Genomic DNA, 17,878 nt, shown 5'->3' with positions numbered 1-17,878 from the left:
GGTGACTATCTTATATTGATGGCCTCTAGTTATGCTCTTCCCCCACAAGTGAAAATAATTGGCAAAAAAAAGACGGAGGGGCGATGAGGAGAAATGCTGCTTAATGCAGCGAGCTGTGATGATCTGGACCGTACTGCTGGAAAGGATGGTGGATAGTAACTTTCATAGAAACATAGAAAATAGGTGCAGGAGTAGGCCATTCGGCCCTTCGAGCCTGCACCACCATTCAATAAGATCATGGCTGATCATGCAACTTCAGTACCCCATTCCTGCTTTCTCTCCATACCCCTTGATCCCTTTAGCCATAAGGGCCACATCTAACTCCCTTTTGAATATATCCAATGAACTGGCCTCAACAACTTTCTGTGGTCGAGAATTCCACAGGTTCACAACTGTCTGAGTGAAGAAGTTTCTCCTCATCTCGGTCCTAAATGGCTTATCCCTTATCCTTAGACTGTGACCCCTGGTTCTGGACTTCCCCCAACATCGGGAACATTCTTCCTACATCTAACCTGTCCAATCCTGTCAGAATTTTATATGTTTCAATGAGATCCCCTCTCATTCTTCTAAATTTCAGTGAGTATAAGCCTAGCCGATCCAGTCTTTCTTCATATGTCAGTCCTGCCATCCCGGGAATCAAAAGGGAATTGGATAAATACATGAACAGGAAAAGTTTGCAGGGCGATGAGGAAAGCGCAGGGGGGAGGGACTAATTGGATCGCTCTTTCAGAGAGCCGACACAGGCACGATGGGCTGAATGGCCTCCTTCTGTGCCGTATGATTCTAAGAATCAAATTCGGATCTCCTCGGCTTCTGTGCCCGATATGTCCTCATTCCAATCAATGAAACATTCAACATCTCGGTGCCCCTGCCAGTGCGGGATACAGAGGGGCTGAGGCAATAGAAGGAGTCTAGGTGCCGGTGATCAAAATTAATTTTAAATACGCCCACCTCAGCATCTCGACCGGCCCTCACATTGCTAATTGATATTCTGTGGTGTTGTTTCATCTGTGAGGCCCTGTGCTACAGCCCGATTCAAATAACCGTGTTTGAGGGGTACGTTATAGATTTTAAGCTGTCAGCTGTGGCTCAGTGGGTAGCACTCTCTCTCTCTTGCCTCTGAGTCAGGAGGTTGTGGGTTCAAGTCCCACTCCAGAGACTTGAGCACATAAATCCGGGCTGACACTCCCAGTGCAGTGCTGAGGGAGCGCTGCACTGTCGGAGGTGCTGTCTTTCGGATGAGACGTTAAACCGAGGCCCCATCTGCCCTCTCAGGTGGATGTAAAAGATCCCATGGCACTATTGTGAAGAAGAGCAGGGGAGTTATCCCCAGTGTCCTTGGCCAATATTTATCTCTCAATCAACATAACAAAAAAACAGATTATCTGGGTCATGATCACATTGCTGTTTGTGGGAGCTTGCTGTGCACAAGTTGCCGTGTTTCCCACATTACAACAGTGACTGCACTCCAAAAGTACTTCATTGGCTGTAAAGCGCTTTGAGACATCCGGTGGTCGTGAAAGGCGCTATATAAATGCAAGTCTTTCTTTCTTTCAGTCTTCCCTTTCCCTTACAATCTTCATACCGTTAAAACCTCCCAACAGGGCGAGAGAGCAACACGCAGGAATCTGCCGCTCATCCAGACTGGTATGGAACTGGGAAAACAGACGGAAACCCTTCTGCCCCTTTTGTTTTACAGGAACGCCAGTGAACCGGATCCCGATCATGGCAAAGCAAGTATTGGACCTGTACATGTTGTATAAGCTCGTCACGGAGAAGGGCGGCTTGGTGGAAGTTATCAACAAGAAGATTTGGCGGGAAATCACAAAAGGCCTCAACTTACCTACCTCAATTACCAGTGCAGCCTTTACACTCAGGACTCAGTGAGTAGCAGCCTCTCCGCATCCTTCAACCCCATCCAGCGCCGTCAGTCCGCGGGGTTTTCAGACTCACGTTGCAAGCCTGGTGAGTCCGCCGGGGGCCAGAGACACCAGCGGGTGAGTTGTATCTGTCGCACAGCCAAAGGGGACAATTAGGACAAGGGCAGCCGGCACACGGGAGCACCATCAGCTCCAAGCTCCCCTCCAAGTCGCACGCCATCCCGACTTGGACATATAAAAGAAAGACTTGCATTTATGTAGCGCCTTTCACGACTACCGGGCGTTTCAAAGCGCTTTACAGCCAATGAAGCACTTTTGGAGTGCAGTCACTGTTGTAATGTAGGAAACGCGGCAGTCAATTTGCACACAGCAAGCTCCCACACACAGCAATGTGGCAATAACCAGATAATCTGTTTTTGTTATGTTGATTGAGGGATAAATATTAGCCCCAGGACACCGGGGATAACTCCCCTGCTCTTCTTCTAAATAGTACCACGGGATCTTTTACGTCCACCTGAGAGAGCAGATGGGGCCTCGGTTTAACGACTGATCTGAAAGACGACACCTCCGACAGTGCAGCACTCCCTCAGCACTGCACTGGGAGTGTCAGCCGAGATTTACTTGAACCCACAACCTTCTGACTCAGAGGCAAGTGTGCTCCCCACTGAGCCACGGCTGACATAACTTCCTATAACTTATAGCTGAACACAACTTATATCGGAGGCTGTAATATCACGTCGTTTATAACCTGTCACTGTCGCCTACAGTGCAGAGGGATTACCTTGCCATTATTTTTTTTAATTTATGTGGGCATCGCTGGCAAGGCCGGCATTTATTGCCCATCCCCTAATTGCTTTTGAGAAGGTGGAGGTGAGCCGCTTTCTTGAAACGCTGCAGTAATTTTTTTTTTTAAACAACTGAGCTAGGCCATTTCAGAGGGGCAGTTAAGAGTCAACCACATTGCTGTGGGTCTGGAGTCACATATAGGCCAGAGCGGGTAATGGCAGCAGATTTCCCTCCCGAAAGGACATTAGTGAACCAGGTGGGTTTTTGCACTGTAATGAGTATGCTCACAGGTTTGTGGAGCTGTTGCATTGTGAGTGGCTCAGCCAGTCACGTGATGTTCACAAGACTCAATAAAACCCCAGCCAGTTGGGTTCGGGGGATCCACAATGAGGCAGGTAGTTGTGAGCCTAGTGGATCAACTGGTTATGTGTAGTGTGATTGTTAAACCTTTGTTAATAGCAATGTGTTGTATGAATTCTTAAGCAATAATCCATGAAGCAAATACATTATATACTCCAATCCAGTAGTTTCATGGTCACCATCACAATACTGATAGTAGCTTTTTAATTTATTTAATTAACTGAATTTAAATTCCCCAGCTGCCATGCTGGGATTTGAACTTGGGTCTCCCGGATCATTAATCCAGGACTCTGGCTTTCTAGTCCAGTAACATAACCACTATACTATCTGTAATGTATTTTTTTTGTGGGCTCTTTGATTCAATCACACAACACATTACCAGTTCATCCACCAGGCTCACAACCACTTGCCTCATCGTGGATCCCCCGAACCCAACTGGCTGGGGTTTTACTGAGGTTTGTGAACATCACATGACTGGCTAAGCCACTCCCAACTCAACAGCTCTACAACTATTTTAGTTGCACCTGTAAATCACATGCCCCCTGATTAAAGGGGCACCAAAACCGACAAATGAACAAATGAGACTTTAGGCATTAAACGGTCAAATTAAAATTTGGTTGCCGGGGGTGATGACGCACTCCAGTCCCTCCGGCGCCCACCTCTCGTGGAAGGCCGCGAGCGTACCGGTGGACACCGTGTGCTCCATCTCTAGGGACACCCTGGCTCGGATGTAACCGCAGAAGAGAGGCAGGCAGTCTCCCTCGACTGCCCGCTGCCTGGATCGGTTAATGGCCCCCATGGCCATGCCCAGGAGCAGTCCTATGCTCCCCTCCGCACAGGGTGCCCAAAGATCAGGAGTGTGGGACTGAAGTGCAACCAGAATTTGAGGAGCTGCCCCTTCAGATAATGGAAGAGGGGCTGCAACCTCACACACTGAGCATATATGTGGAACTCAACAGCTCCACAAACCTGAGAGCATACTCACCGGTGCATACATTACATTACCGTTCCCCTATTATTGCGAAGTGCGGAGTAACTGAAGCTCGGCGCGCAGAGGGCTGTGTAACGCGTGTCCTTTATCCGTCTGCAGATACATGAAATACCTCTACCCGTATGAATGTGAAAAGCAATCACTCAGCTCTCCGGCCGAGCTCCAGGCGGCAATCGACAGCAACAGGCGGGAGGGCAGGAGGCCCAGCTACAGCTCGGCGCTCTTCGGCTACTCTCCGAGCACGGCCTGCTCCCTCCTGTCCCCCCCCAAGGTCCACTTGTCGTCCATGAATGTTCCCTCCACCAACGGCACCCACCTCTCTCCAGGGCAGCTCATCAAGAAAGGTAGGTGGTGTCGACTCTTTTGTCGTGTGCGGATCATTGCTGCAATGATCCTTGGACTCGAGGCAAGCACTTGTGAGACTTAAACCTTCGCTTATCTCTCTAACCACCTCCAGCCCTCGAACCCTCTGTCCTCATCTCTACGCTCCTCCAACTATGGCCTCTTGCGCAATTTTAATCCTCGATTTTAGTCGCTCCACCATTGCCATCCGTCCTTTCAGCTGCCAAGGCACCTAAACTCTTTAATTTTATTCCCTAAACCTCTCTGCCTATCTCTCTCTCTACCGCTCCTCCTTTAAGACTCTCCTTAAAACCTACCTCTTTGACCAAGTTTTTGCCCACCTGTCCTGCGATGGGGGGAGTGGGGGGGGGGGGATTGTCCTACGAGAAGAGGCTGAGTAGACTCGGCCTACATTCTCTAGTTTAGAAGAATGAGAGGCGATCTCATTGAAACATACAAAGTTCTTACAGGGCTTGACAGGGTAGATGTTTCCCCCGGGCTAAGGGAGTCTAGAACCAGGAGTCACACAGTCTCAGGATAAGGGGTCGGCCATTTAGGACTGAGATGAGGAGGAATTTCTTCACTCAGAGGGTGGTGAATCTTTGGAATTCTCTGCCCCAGAGGGCTGTGGAGGCTCGGTCGTTGAGTGTATTCAAGACAGAGATCAATAGATTTTTGGATATTAAGGGAATCAAGGGATATGGGGATAGTGCAGGAAAGTGGAGTTGAGGCAGAAGATCAGCCATGATCTTAATGAATGGCAGAGCAGGCTCGAGGGGCCGAATGGCCGACTCCTGCTCCTAATTCTTATGTGGCGCGGCGTCTAACTCTCTTTCATTACACTCCTGCGAAGAGGGTTGTTTTACTACGTTTAAAGTGCAGCATTAATGCAAATTGTTGTTAGTAGATATTAAAGTCCGACCTCCCTTTTATCCTTTGCGTTCACAGTCCTTCGGGCCTGTGGCCACCTCAATGAATGTTTCTTGTGCACTTCGGGTTGAGTTAAGGACCTGGGTTGGCTCATGTCTTGCGGCTGTAAGAAATCCACTTGGAATAAAGCACGGAATCTTTGATGTCTTCTTTACAACATCACAAACACACACTTACAAGATGGCTCCATAATGCAGGAACTTGTCAGGTGAACATAGAAACATATAAAATTCTGACGGGACTGGACAGGTTAGATGCAGGAAGAATGTTCCCGATGTTGGGGAAGTCCAGAACCAGGGGTCACAGTCTAAGGATAAGGGGTAAGCCATTTAGAACCGAGATGAGGAGAAACTTCTTCACTCAGAGAATTGTGAACCTGTGGAATTCTCTACCGCAGAAAGTTGTTGAGGCCAGTTCGTTGGATAAATTCAAAAGGGAGTTAAATGTGGCCCTTACGGCTAAAGGGATCAAGAGGTTTGGAGAGAAAGCAGGAATGGGATACTGAAGTTGCATGATCAGCCACGATCATATTGAATGGTGGTGCAGGCTCAAAGGGCCGAATGGCCTACTCCTGCACCTATTTTCTATGTTTCTATATGACCTTGTCACCTGTTGCTTTTATTGTATTTACACAAGCAGTTGCACTACCACAGTAGTCCACTAGGTGGGGCTCTATACTACAGAACCCTCCAGATGAGGGATGCAGCCTGGGTTATGGGTCTTTCACTGGATCACTTTCAATTGATTGGCTGCTCCTTCAAGGTCACGTTGGGATCTGGGTTGGATCTTGAGCAGCCACTCAATTATCCGCCAATCTCCATGATCAGTCAGGAATAGCAGGAGTCCGCCACTGTAGCAGACCCCACTGTGGTATTAATCATCATTAAAGTAAGACTTGCATTTATATAGCACCTTTCACAACCACAAAGCGCTCTACACAGCCAATGAATTACTATTTTGAAGTGCAGTCACTGTAGCAATGCAGAGGGTCACAGCAGCCAACTTGTGAACAGCAAGCTCCCACAAACTATCTGTTTTCATGATGTTGGTTAAGGGGTAACTGTTGACCGGGACACCGGGGTTAACTCCCTTGCTCTTCCTCGAAATAGTGCCACGGGATCTTTTACGTCCACCTGAGAGGGCAGACGGGGCGTCAGTTTAACGTCCCATCCGAAAGACAGCACCTCCGACAGTGCAGCACTCCCTCAGCACTGCACTGGGAGTGTCAGCCTAGATTTTTGTGCTCAAGTCTCTGGAGTGGAGCTTGAACACACAACCTTCCGACTCAGGGGCGAGAGTGAGAGCGCTAATTCCTGGCTTACAGACTGTTGGGTGTAAAAAGACCCGGCATGGGCTCGACGGGCCGAACGGTGCGAGTTAGGACACGGGGCAGTAGAGTTTTGGATGAGCTCAAGTTGACGGAGGATGGAAGGCGGGAGGCCAGCCAGGAGGTCATTGGAATAGTCAAGTCGAGAGGCAACAAAGCCATGGTTCGAGCATGGCCAGATTGGGAATTGGGATTGGGACCAATGGCAGAAGCTCTACTGCTGCCCAATCCTATCTCCGCACAGATCCGGGACTGCCCCGTACATCTGTGTGGTTCAGTATCACACGAGGCGCTGTAACCATTCCATGATCAGAACCAAAGCTCTCCTCTCCTGTCCAGCTCTGTGTAACCCTTCTCAGTCACTCAGTCCTGGTTGTTATTTTCTGCTGTTCCATCTGTGTGTGTTATTGCAGTGACGGTTCATGGAATCTGCTGCTGGGGGGAGTGCAACAGCTTTATCTCTATCGGAATAACGTGCATTTTTTAAAGAGAATGCATGATGGAATGTATCCTGGGACAGTACTGTGGAAATGCTCGGAATGTGGCCGTTGACCCTTTGAGTGAAGGTGCTGGTATATTGTCCCGGAGTGGCTCTATAGGTTAGTGAGATATGTACAGTACCAGTGAATTGCCTGCATTTGCATGGTCAATAACATCTGGGTGGATAAAGGGGAAGGGCTCTCCCAATGGATGAGCGGGTCCCAGGTAATGTTCAGCCAATCAGACTAGAGGAGGCCAGGTGATAAGCCAATCAGACTAGACCGTCCCAGGTGACACTGAGCCACGTGAACTTGAAGGGGATTGAGTGATGTTTGCGGTCCTGCGCCTGGGCGTAGACGCTAGCCTGACGCAGGGAACATCTGGAAGTCCGGCAGGGGTGGGGAGCATGGCTATTGTGAAGCCTCGGGGGTTTTGCAACGGATGGGGGGCTGTGTGAGGGTCCCATAAGGGCAGGCTCTCCTCATCCACTGCCCGATCACCCCCGCACATCGCCCCTCACCCCCACATCGCCCATCCCCCGCACATCGCCCATCCCCCGCACATCGCCCATCCCACGCACATCCCCCATCCCCCATCCTCCGCACATCGCCCATCCCCCACACATCGCCCATCCTCCGTACATCGCCCATCCCCCACACATCCCCCATCCCCTGCACATCCCTCATCGCCAATCCCACACACATCACCCATCCCCCCCACCCCCCCCAGCATATCGCCATCCCCCGCTCATCGGCCAACCCCCACATATCGCTCATCCCCCACTCATTGCCCATGCCCCCTGTCCCTCACCCCCTGTACCCCCTCCCCATATCCCCCCCCCCCCACTTTCTGAAAGCGCCTCGTGCCGCCTGGAAAGTGTTACCGAACCCACCCGTTGGGAAACAGACGGGACTGGGGGACATCGACGGATTAACACCCTGCCCCGATTGTATTCTCTATTGAAGTTTACGGGGAGTAATATCGGGCGGCGTATGAAACGCACCCCGGGCACCTGGGTTTCCCGCCCGGACGGTGCGGTTAAAATCATCCTGACTCTCGGGTTCGCTTGCTGATCATTTTGCGTTTCAGCCACAAACATATTTGTCACACCTGGTCCAAGTGGGTTTCACAAGCTGCTGCAAATCAATTACAGCAGTACTTGCCTTTGATCTCTCAGATCATCCCCCTAATCCCTCTTTCATTTCCTATTTATCTACCGTTCTTTTGCAATCCTTTTTATCTGATCAAATGTGTTGCTCCTTTGCGCCCCGGTTACAGAGGAGATAAACATCCACGGCACTTAAAGCAGGAGTGCACTGTGAGTTCCTCCGGTGGCACAATATGTAAGTGCAGCGCCTAGTGTGATACTCAACCATAGGTTAGGATTCGGGAGCAGTCGAGGTACTGCCATTGGTCTCCGCCTCAGTTCCCAAGCTGGCCTGCTACAACCACGCCTTTGTTGTCTCTAGACTTGACTATTCCAACACGTTCCTGGCTGGCCTCCCACATTCCACCCCCCGTAAACTTCAGGTCATCCAAAACTCAGCTGCCCATGTCCTAACTCGCACCAAGTCCCGCTCACCCATCACCCACTGTGTTCGCTGCCCCGTGTCCTAACTCGCACCAAGTCCCGCTCACCCATCACCCACTGTGTTCGCTGCCCCGTGTCCTAACTCGCACCAAGTCCCGCTCACCCATCACCCCCTGTGCTCGCTGCCCCGTATCCTAACTCGCATCGAGTCCCGCTCACCCATCACCCCCTGTGCTCGCTGCCCCGTGTCCTAACTCGCACCAAGTCCCGCTCACCCATCACCCCCTGTGCTCGCTGCCCCGTATCCTAACTCGCACCGAGTCCCGCTCCCCCATCACCCCCTGTGCTCGCTGCCCCGTTTCCTAACTCGCACCAAGTCCCGCTCACCCATCACCCCCTGTGCTCGCTGCCCCGTATCCTAACTCGCATCGAGTCCCGCTCACCCATCACCCCCTGTGCTCGCTACCCCGTATCCTAACTCGCATCGAGTCCCGCTCGCCCATCACCCCCTGTGCTCGCTGCCCCGTGTCCTAACTCGCACCGAGTCCCGCTCCCCCATCACCCCCTGTGCTCGCTGCCCCGTTTCCCAACTCGCACCAAGTCCCGCTCACCCATCACCCCCTGTGCTCGCTGCCCCGTATCCTAACTCGCACCGAGTCCCACTCACCCATCACCCCCTGTGCTCGCTGCCCCGTTTCCCAACTCGCACCAAGTCCCGCTCACCCATCACCCCCTGTGCTCGCTGCCCCGTGTCCTAACTCGCACCAAGTCCCGCTCACCCATCACCCCCTGTGCTCGCTGCCCCGTTTCCCAACTCGCACCAAGTCCCGCTCACCCATCACCCCCTGTGCTCGCTGCCCCGTGTCCTAACTCGCACCAAGTCCCGCTCACCCATCACCCCCTGTGCTCGCTGCCCCGTGTCCCATCTCGCACCAAGTCCCACTCACCCATCACCCCCTGTGCTCGCCGACCGACATTGGCTCCCGGTTAAGCAACGCCTCGATTTCAAAATTCTCATCCTGGTTTTCAAATCCCTCCATGACCCTCGCCCCTCCCTATCTCTGTAATCTCCTCCAGCCCCACAACAAGCGAATAAGGGGTTATGGGGAGCGGGTAGGGAAGTGGACCTGAGTCCATGATCGTATTAAATGGCGGAGCAGGCTCGAGGGGCCATATGTCCTACTCCTGCTCCTATTTCTTATGTTCTTATGTAACCCCTCCAAGATGTCTGCGCTCCTCTAATTCTGCCCTCCTGAGCATCCCTGATTATAATCTCTCAACCATTAATGGCCGTGCCTTCTGCTGCCTGGGCCCCAAGCTCTGGAACTCCCTCCCTAAATCTTTCCGCCTATCTACCTCTCCTCCTTTAAGACGCTCCTTAAAACCAACCTCTGTGACTAAGCCTCCTGTCCTAATATCTCCTTGTGCAGCTCGGTGTCAAATATTTGTTTGATTAACGCTCCTGTTAAAGATGCTATATAAATGCAAGTTTTTGTTGTTGCTGAAATTGGATCTGGGTTTGACTGCGAGGTCTCCTGTGAGCAAATAGCCTGCCGATACCCATTCTCTCGCTGACACACATTGGCTCCCGGTCCAGCAACCTCTTCAGCTGAGATCGGCTTACGCAGCCCATGCCAAGGTTTGAAGCTACACCCTTGGCTCATCTGAGCCGCTCAAGCTGTAACCAGCAGCGCCACTGGGGGAGCCCTTGCTCCTAAGTGTGGGTTCCGTGGTCGCTCATTCACTTCAGTCAGAAGTTTGTGAGTTCAAGGCCCCATTGGCAGGAGGATCTGCTCGACACTCCCAGAGCAGTGCTGAGGGAGCGCTGCACTGTCGGAGGTGCCGTCGTTCGGATGAGACGTTAAACCGAGGCCCCGTCTGCTCTCTCAGGTGGACGTAAAAGATCCCACGGCACTATTTTGAAGAAAAGCTGGGGTGAACTTGCCCTGTGTCCTGGGCCAATATTTATCCCTCAACCAACATCACAAACAGATTATCTGCTCACTTATCTCAGTGCTGGCTGTGGGAGCTTGCTGTGCACAAATTGGTTGTTGCGTTTGCGAAAGGAATAAGAGTGACGACACTTCAGAATATATTTTTTGGCTGTACAGTGTCAGGGGAGGTGCTATACAAATGTACGTTCATACTATTTGATGACATCTGACCCCTTTAACTAAAGGAAAGTCTTGCATTTCTATAGATTCTCTCAGGACGTCTCAAAGCCAATGAAGTACTTTTGGACTGTAGTCACTGTTGTAATGTGGGAAACGCAGCAGCCAACTTGTGCACAGCAAGCTCCCACACACAGAAATGTGATAATGACCAGATAATCTGTTTTTTGTTATGTTGATTGAGGGATAAATATTGGCCCAGGACACCGGGGAATAACTCCCCCTGCTCTTCTTCGCAATAGTAGCCATGCGATCTTTTCTGTCCACCTGTGAGGGCAGACGCTGCCACGGTTTAATGTACCATCCGAAAGACGGCACCTCCGACAGTGCAGCACTCCCTGGAGTGCGGCTTGACCTCACAACCTTCTGACTCAGAGGCGAGGGTGCTACCCACTGATACCTGCGGATGAGCAGTTGGCCAGAACTCTCAGCGCTCCTTGAAATAGCGCCGTGGGATCTTTTACATCCAGCTGAGAGAGCAGACGGGGGTCTCGGTTTAACATCTCATCCAAAAGACTGGGAGTGTCGGCCTGGATTATGGAGCTAAGTTTCTGGAGTAGGGAACTGAACCCATGATCTTCTGACTCCGAGGCGAGAGACTGCTACCCACTGAGCCACAACTAACTCTTTATTGCTATTGTGGGCCGCCCCGACCTGTGTGAGAACGCCACCGCAGGTCGGGGCTATAAATAGAGCTGGAGCACCGAGCCCTGCGGTGAATGAGGGTACGGGGCCCAGGAGAGGCGAGGGCCCAGGGGCAGCACAGACCAGCCCACACTGCGCTATGTGTGCGCATTGCCACGCGACTCCCAAAGCAAGCGCTCTACTTGGAACTCATCCACGGCAAACGAGCCAAAGGCGGGCAGAGGAAACGTTACAAGGACACCCTCAAAGCCTCCCTGATAAAGTGCGACATCCCTACTAACACCTGGGAGTCCCTGGCCAAAGACCGCCCTAAGTGGAGGAAGTGCATCCAGGAGGGCGCTGAGCACCTCGAGTCTCATCGCCGAGAGCAGGCAGAAATCAAGCGCAGGCAGCGGAAGGAGCGTGCGGCAAACCAGGCTCTCTGCCCACCCCTTCCCTCAACGACTATCGGTCCGACCTGTAACAGAGACTGTGCTTCTCGTAGTGGACTGTACAGCCACCTAAGAACTCATGCTAAGAGTGGAAGCAAGTCTTCCTCAATTCCGAGGGACTGCCTATGATGATGAGGTCCGTGCAGCAGAACAGGTCTCCATTCGTCCTGGTTCAACCCTTGCCACTGGACCAAGACCTAGCTCTGTCGAGCCCGTGTGGTGGCTGGTGTGCAACGGTCACCACACGTTAAAAAAATCCACGCACAGGCATCTTCCACCCACTCAATTGGAGTTCAGGACTGGAACATCGGGTCCTTCATTGAAACATCTGTGAACTTTTGTGGAAGCAAGTCCTCCTCGTTCGAGGGACCGCCTATGATGATGATAATATAAGAACATAAGAAATAGGAGCAGGAGTAGGCCATTTGGCCCCTCGAGCCTGCTCCGCCATTCAATAAGATCATGGCTGATCTGATCATGGACTCAGCTCCACTTCCCTCCATAACCCCTTATCCTCTTATCGGTTAAGAAACTGTCTATTTCTGTCAAATTTATTCAATGTCCCAGCTTCCTCTGAGGCAGCGAATTCCACGGATTTACAATCCTCTGAGAGAAAAAATTTCTCCTCATCTCTGTTTTAAATGGGTGTCCCCTTATTCTAAGATCATGCCCTCTAGTTCTAGTCTTCCCCATCAGTGGAAACATCCTCTCTGCATCCACCTTGTCAAGACCCCTCATAATCTTATACGTTTCGATAAGATCACCTCTCATTCTTCTGAATTCCAATGAGTAGAGTCCCAACCTACTCACCCTTTCTTCAAAAGTCAACCCCCTCATCCCCGGAATCAACCTAGTGAACCTTCTCTGAATTGCCTCCAAAGCAAGTATATCCTTTCGTAAATATGGAAACCAAAATTGCACGCAGTATTCCAGGTGTGGCCTTACCAATACCCTGTAGCAAGACTTCCCTGCTTTTATACTCCATCCCCTTTGCAGTAAAGGCCAAGATTCCATTAGCCTTCCTGATCACTTGCTGTACCTGCATACTAACCTTTTGTGTTTCATGCACAAGTACCCCAGGTCCCGCTGTACTGCAGCACTTTGCTATCTTTCTACATTTAAATAATAACTTGCTCTTTGATTTTTTTCTGCCAAAGTGCATGACCTCACACTTTCCAACGTTATACTCCATCTGCCAAATTTTTGCCCACTCACTTAGCCTGTCTATGTCCTTTTGCAGATTTTTTGTGTCCTCCTCACACATTGCTTTTCCTCCCATCTTTGTATCGTCAGCAAACTTGGCTATGTTACACTCAGTCCCTTCTTCCAAGTCGTTAATATCAATTGTAAATAGTTGGGGTCCCAGCACTGATCCCTGCGGCACCCCACTAGTTACTGATTGTCAACCAGAGAATGAACCATTTATCCCGACTCTCTGTTCTCTGTTAGTTAGCCAATCCTCTATCCATGCTAATATATTACCCCCAACCCCGTGAACTTTTATCTTGTGCAGTAACCTTTTATGTGGCACCTTCTGGAAGTCCAAATACACCACATCCACTGGTTCCCCTTTATCCACCCTGTTCGTTACATCCTCAAAGAACTCCAGCAAATTTGTCAAACGTGACTTCCCCTTCATAAATCCATGCTGACTCTGCCTGACCGAATTTTGCTTTTCCAAATGTCCTGCTACTGCTTCTTTAATAATGGACCCCAACATTTTCCCAACCACAGATGTTAGGCTAACTGGTCTATAGTTTCCTGCTTTTTGTCTGCCTCCTCTTTTGAATCGGGGGGGCGTTACATTTGAAGTTTTCCAATCTGCTGGGACCTCCCCAGAATCCGTGGAATTTTGTTAAATTACAACCAATGCATCCACAATCCCTGCCGCTACTTCTCTTAAGACCCCAGGATGCAAGCCATCAGGATGATGACAATTGTGTAATTAACAGTGTGCTGTACATACCTGACTGTACTTGTGTCTGTTTTTGTTTTCACCAACCCCCACCTCCGCCCCCCCCCCCCCCCCCCCCCCGGCAGAAGACGGGACTTGCTCTCTGACGCCAAGCCGGATCCACATCCCGTTGGCCCGAGGGGGCCATCATTCCGCAGCCCAGGCCATCACCCTGGAGCAGCTGAAGGAGAAGCTGGAGAGTGGGGAGCCACCCGAGAAGCGTATGGCCCGCTTCGCCGAGGAGCAGCAGCGCCTGATGCAGCAGGCCCTCCAGCAGAACCTCTTCGCCATGGCAACCCACGTGCCGATGAGCATCAAAATCAACGGCAAAGGTGAGGCCTGTTTCGCGGTGCGTATGGGACCCTCACCGGGACGGGGGGGGGGGGGGGGGGGGGGGAGGGGGTGGAGGGGGGGGGGTGGAAAACCTGAGTACAACTTGTCAACAAACCAAAATGGGTAGCTTCAGGGGCATCAGGGAACCAGTTGGGTTTGGACCACATTCTGGCAGCTGCCGTGGTCATTTCATTCCATTCCCCGCCTCGGAGGCGGGGAATGAAATGAAATTACCACGGCAGCTGCCGGAACGTCGTCCAAACCCCAATCGGTTTGCTGATGCCCCTCGGGAGAAGGGGACCCCTGCCTCATTGGAATTCAGAAGAATGAGAGGTGATCTTATCGAAACGTATCAGATTATGAGGGGGCTTGACGGGGTGGATGCAGAGAGGATGTTTCCACTGATGGGGGGAGACTAGAACTAGAGGGCATGATCTTAGAATAAGGGGCCGCCCATTTAAAACAGAGATGAGGAGAAATTTCTTCTCTCAGAGGGTTGTAAATCTGTGGAATTCGCTGCCTCAGAGAGCTGTGGAAGCTGGGACATTGAGACAGAAATAGACAGTTTCTTGAGGGATAAGGGAATAAGGGATTATGGGGGAGCGTGGGGAAGTGGAGCTGAGTCCATGATCAGATCAGCCATGATTTTATTGAATGGCAGAGCAGGCTCGAGGGGCCGTATGACCTACTCCTGCTCCTATTTCTTATGTTCTCCTTTGCCCAGTCCGGCATAGTAAGCCACTCGGTTGTCACAGCAACCGAGGTTGGCAATAAATGTGGCCTCGTCAGAGTCACCTGTAATGTATGCACCTGTGAGAATGTTTGTAGAGCTGTTGCATTGTGAGTGACGTAGGCGGTCACGTGATGCTCCTCGATTTCCGGTTGCACTTCAGTCCCACGCCCCTGATCTTTGGGCACCCAGTGCGGAGGGGAGCGGGCAGGTTGGAAGGCCTCCTCGTAGGCCTGCTCCTGGGCACAGCCAAGGTGGCCATCAGCCGATCCAGGCAGCGGGCGGTCGAGGGGGGTCTTTCAGCCCGACTGCCTGCCTCTCTACCGCGGTTACATCCGAGCCAGGGTGCCCCTGGAGATGGAGCACGCGGTGTCCACCGGTACGCTCGCGGCCTTCCGCGAGAGGTGGGCGCCAGAGGGACTGGAGTGCATCATCACCCCCGGCAACCAAATTTTAATTTGATCCTTTTAATATCAAAAGTTTAATTTGTTTAATGTGTCAGTTTTAGTGCCCCTCGAAGGAAGGGGCACTTGATTGATGGTTTCATCAAAATAGTTGTAGAGCTGTTGCATTGTGAGTGGCTTAGCCAGTCACATGATGTTCACAAGACTCAATAAAACCCCAGCCAGTTGTGCTCGGGGGATCCACGATGGGGCAGGTGGTTGTGAGCCTGGTGGATGAACTGGTAATGTGTAGTGTGATTGTTAAACCTTTGTTAATAAACCAACTAGTTCTTAATAGCAACGTGTTGCTAGGAATTCTAAAGCAAAGAACCCACGAAGCAAATAGATTACAGAGCTCACGTCCCGAAAACAAGTAAAGAAATTCAATGGAAATTATGATTCCATTTACAAATATATTTTAGGAACTACAATTTGTGGCGCCTGTGAAGCACCATGGGAGGTTTGCCAGGTTACAGGCGCTATCTAAATGCAAGTTGTACAACAACAACTTGTATTTATACAGCGTCTTTAATGTAGTAAAAATGTCCCATGGCACTTCACAGGAGTGTTATAAGACAAAAAATATAAGCAATTAAAAAAATTTGACACCGAGCCAGATGAGGAGAAATTAGGGCAGGTGACCAAAAGCTTGGTCAAGGAAGTCGGTTTTAAGGAGCGTCTTGAAGGAGGAAAGAGAGGTAGAAAGGGGGAGAGGTTTAGGCAGGGAGTTCCAGAGCTTGGGGCCCAGGCAACAGAAGGCACGGCCACCAATGGTTGAGCGATTATAATCAGGGATGCTCAAGGGGCCAGAATTAGGGGAGCGCAGACATCTAGGGGAGTTGTAGGGCTGGAGGTGATTTCAGAGATAGGGAGGGGCGAGGCCTTGGAGGGATTTGAAAATAGGGATGAGAATTTTGAAATTGAAGCGTTGCTTAACCGGGAGCCAATGTAGGTCAGCGAGCACAGGGGTGATGGGTGAACGGGACTTGGTGCGGGTTAGGACACAGGGCAGCCGAGTTTTGGATGACCTGAAGTTTATGTAGGATAGAATGTGGGAGGCCTGCCAGGAGCGCATTTGAGAGAGAGAGAGAGACATTGAAAGAGAGAGACATTGAGAGAGGGAGGATGAGTGAGAGGGAGACATTGAGAGGGGAGAGAGAGAGAGACATTGAAAGAGGGAGAATGAGTGAGAGAGACATTGAGAAAGGGAGAGGAAGAGAGAGAGACATTGAGAGAGGGAGAGGGAGAGAGAGAGAGACCCTTGAGAGAGGGAGAGGGAGAGAGAGAGACATTGAGAGGGAGAGAGAGAGACATTGAAAAAGAGAGACGTTTAGAGAGGAAGGAGAGAGAGAGAGCAACCAGGAGAGGAAGTGTGCGAGAGTTGTACAGAGACAGCAGTAAGAATGCAGGAGATGGAGGGAAGGAAAGAGTAATAGAAAAAGAATGAGTGAAGATTTGGAGACGGATACCGAGCCAGCACGAGAGACAGTGAACGAGAAACAGAGATGGAGCCAAAACCAATGGGGAAGGAGCAGTTACAGAAATGGAGGCGAGATTGTCAGAACCACACCGGAGACCAACTGGAGATTATGGAGCCTTGACTGAACAGACGGTTTGTGGCCTGGCAACAGATGGGGCAGGTAGGGGGGGGGGGGCGGTCGGATGGGAGTCCAGTCACATTAAAAGAAAATTGTGATCAGGCAGCCTTCAGCAGATAAAGGCATGGGGTCCCTGCAGATCGGATTTGATGTAATCTCGGTGACTGTTGGTCGTATGATTCAGCATAAAGTGGTATAAAGCAGGCAATCGTACAGCGAGCGCTCAGTCCCGCTGCACGGAGCCTTGGGTTGTTGCAGCTTCAGTCTCTGGACGGAATGGAAGCGGCCGGTGAACGAGGTCGGTTTTTAATCCGGTTCGTTGGGGGGTGGGGGGGAGGGGGGGGAAATCTGCGTCGTTTGGGTGCAAGCGATTTCTCGCCCGGACGCGGGGAAAGGGGGGGGGCGGGAGATGGGGGGCTGTTACCGGCTCCCGTGAGATAGCGCGGGAGTTAGCGGAGGCCCAAACCGAGCCACGCCGGCAATGGTGCCGTCGCCGGCGTGCGCGGCGACCCGTTTTCCGAACCCGCAGAGGAAATTGGGCAACCCCCCCGTGAGGCGTGTGCGGGCGAGGTCAGCGCCAGCCTCCGCGGGTCGCAAACCGGGCCTCACTCCGCTCCCCCGGGGGGGACAGTAAAGGGGGAGGTGCGCGACGCCATGTTTTTTTTTTTTGCAGGCCTTCCGTTGTATGTTCCACGGGGCGGGGTGGGGGGGTGAGGGGGTCTGTGCCGCGATGGTGGAGCCCGGCATCTCCGCTTCTGTGCCGGGCTGCTGAGACGGCAACCCCCCCACCCCCCCCCCCCCCCCCGCATTCCCGGTGATTTAGCGGAGGGCCCCCGTCGCCCCACTGCGCAACTCACAGCACGCCCTCCCCCCTTTAATGGAACAGAAGGGCCCCGTGGTCCCGGCTCAGAGCTACGCGGCGCTCCGCGTGATGCTGGAGAATTCC

At 51.7% G+C, this 17,878-nt stretch overlaps 1 protein-coding gene across 1 annotated transcript in view; it reads left to right on the top strand.

Moving 5' to 3' along the window:
- The window catches only part of LOC139233713 (AT-rich interactive domain-containing protein 3B-like), a 248,438-nt gene that overhangs the window by 206,614 nt on the left and 23,946 nt on the right, over positions 1–17,878 (top strand). Inside the window, exons 5-7 of the mRNA XM_070864126.1 lie at positions 1,700–1,883; positions 4,117–4,361; positions 13,915–14,160. Of these exons, the coding sequence (XP_070720227.1) occupies positions 1,700–1,883; positions 4,117–4,361; positions 13,915–14,160 (675 nt within the window). The remainder of the gene's footprint in view (positions 1–1,699; positions 1,884–4,116; positions 4,362–13,914; positions 14,161–17,878) is intronic.

This window comes from Pristiophorus japonicus, chromosome 21 (assembly GCF_044704955.1).
Source record: "Pristiophorus japonicus isolate sPriJap1 chromosome 21, sPriJap1.hap1, whole genome shotgun sequence".
Taxonomy (NCBI): Eukaryota; Metazoa; Chordata; class Chondrichthyes; family Pristiophoridae; genus Pristiophorus; species Pristiophorus japonicus.
This window is presented reverse-complemented; position numbering and strand designations above follow the sequence as displayed.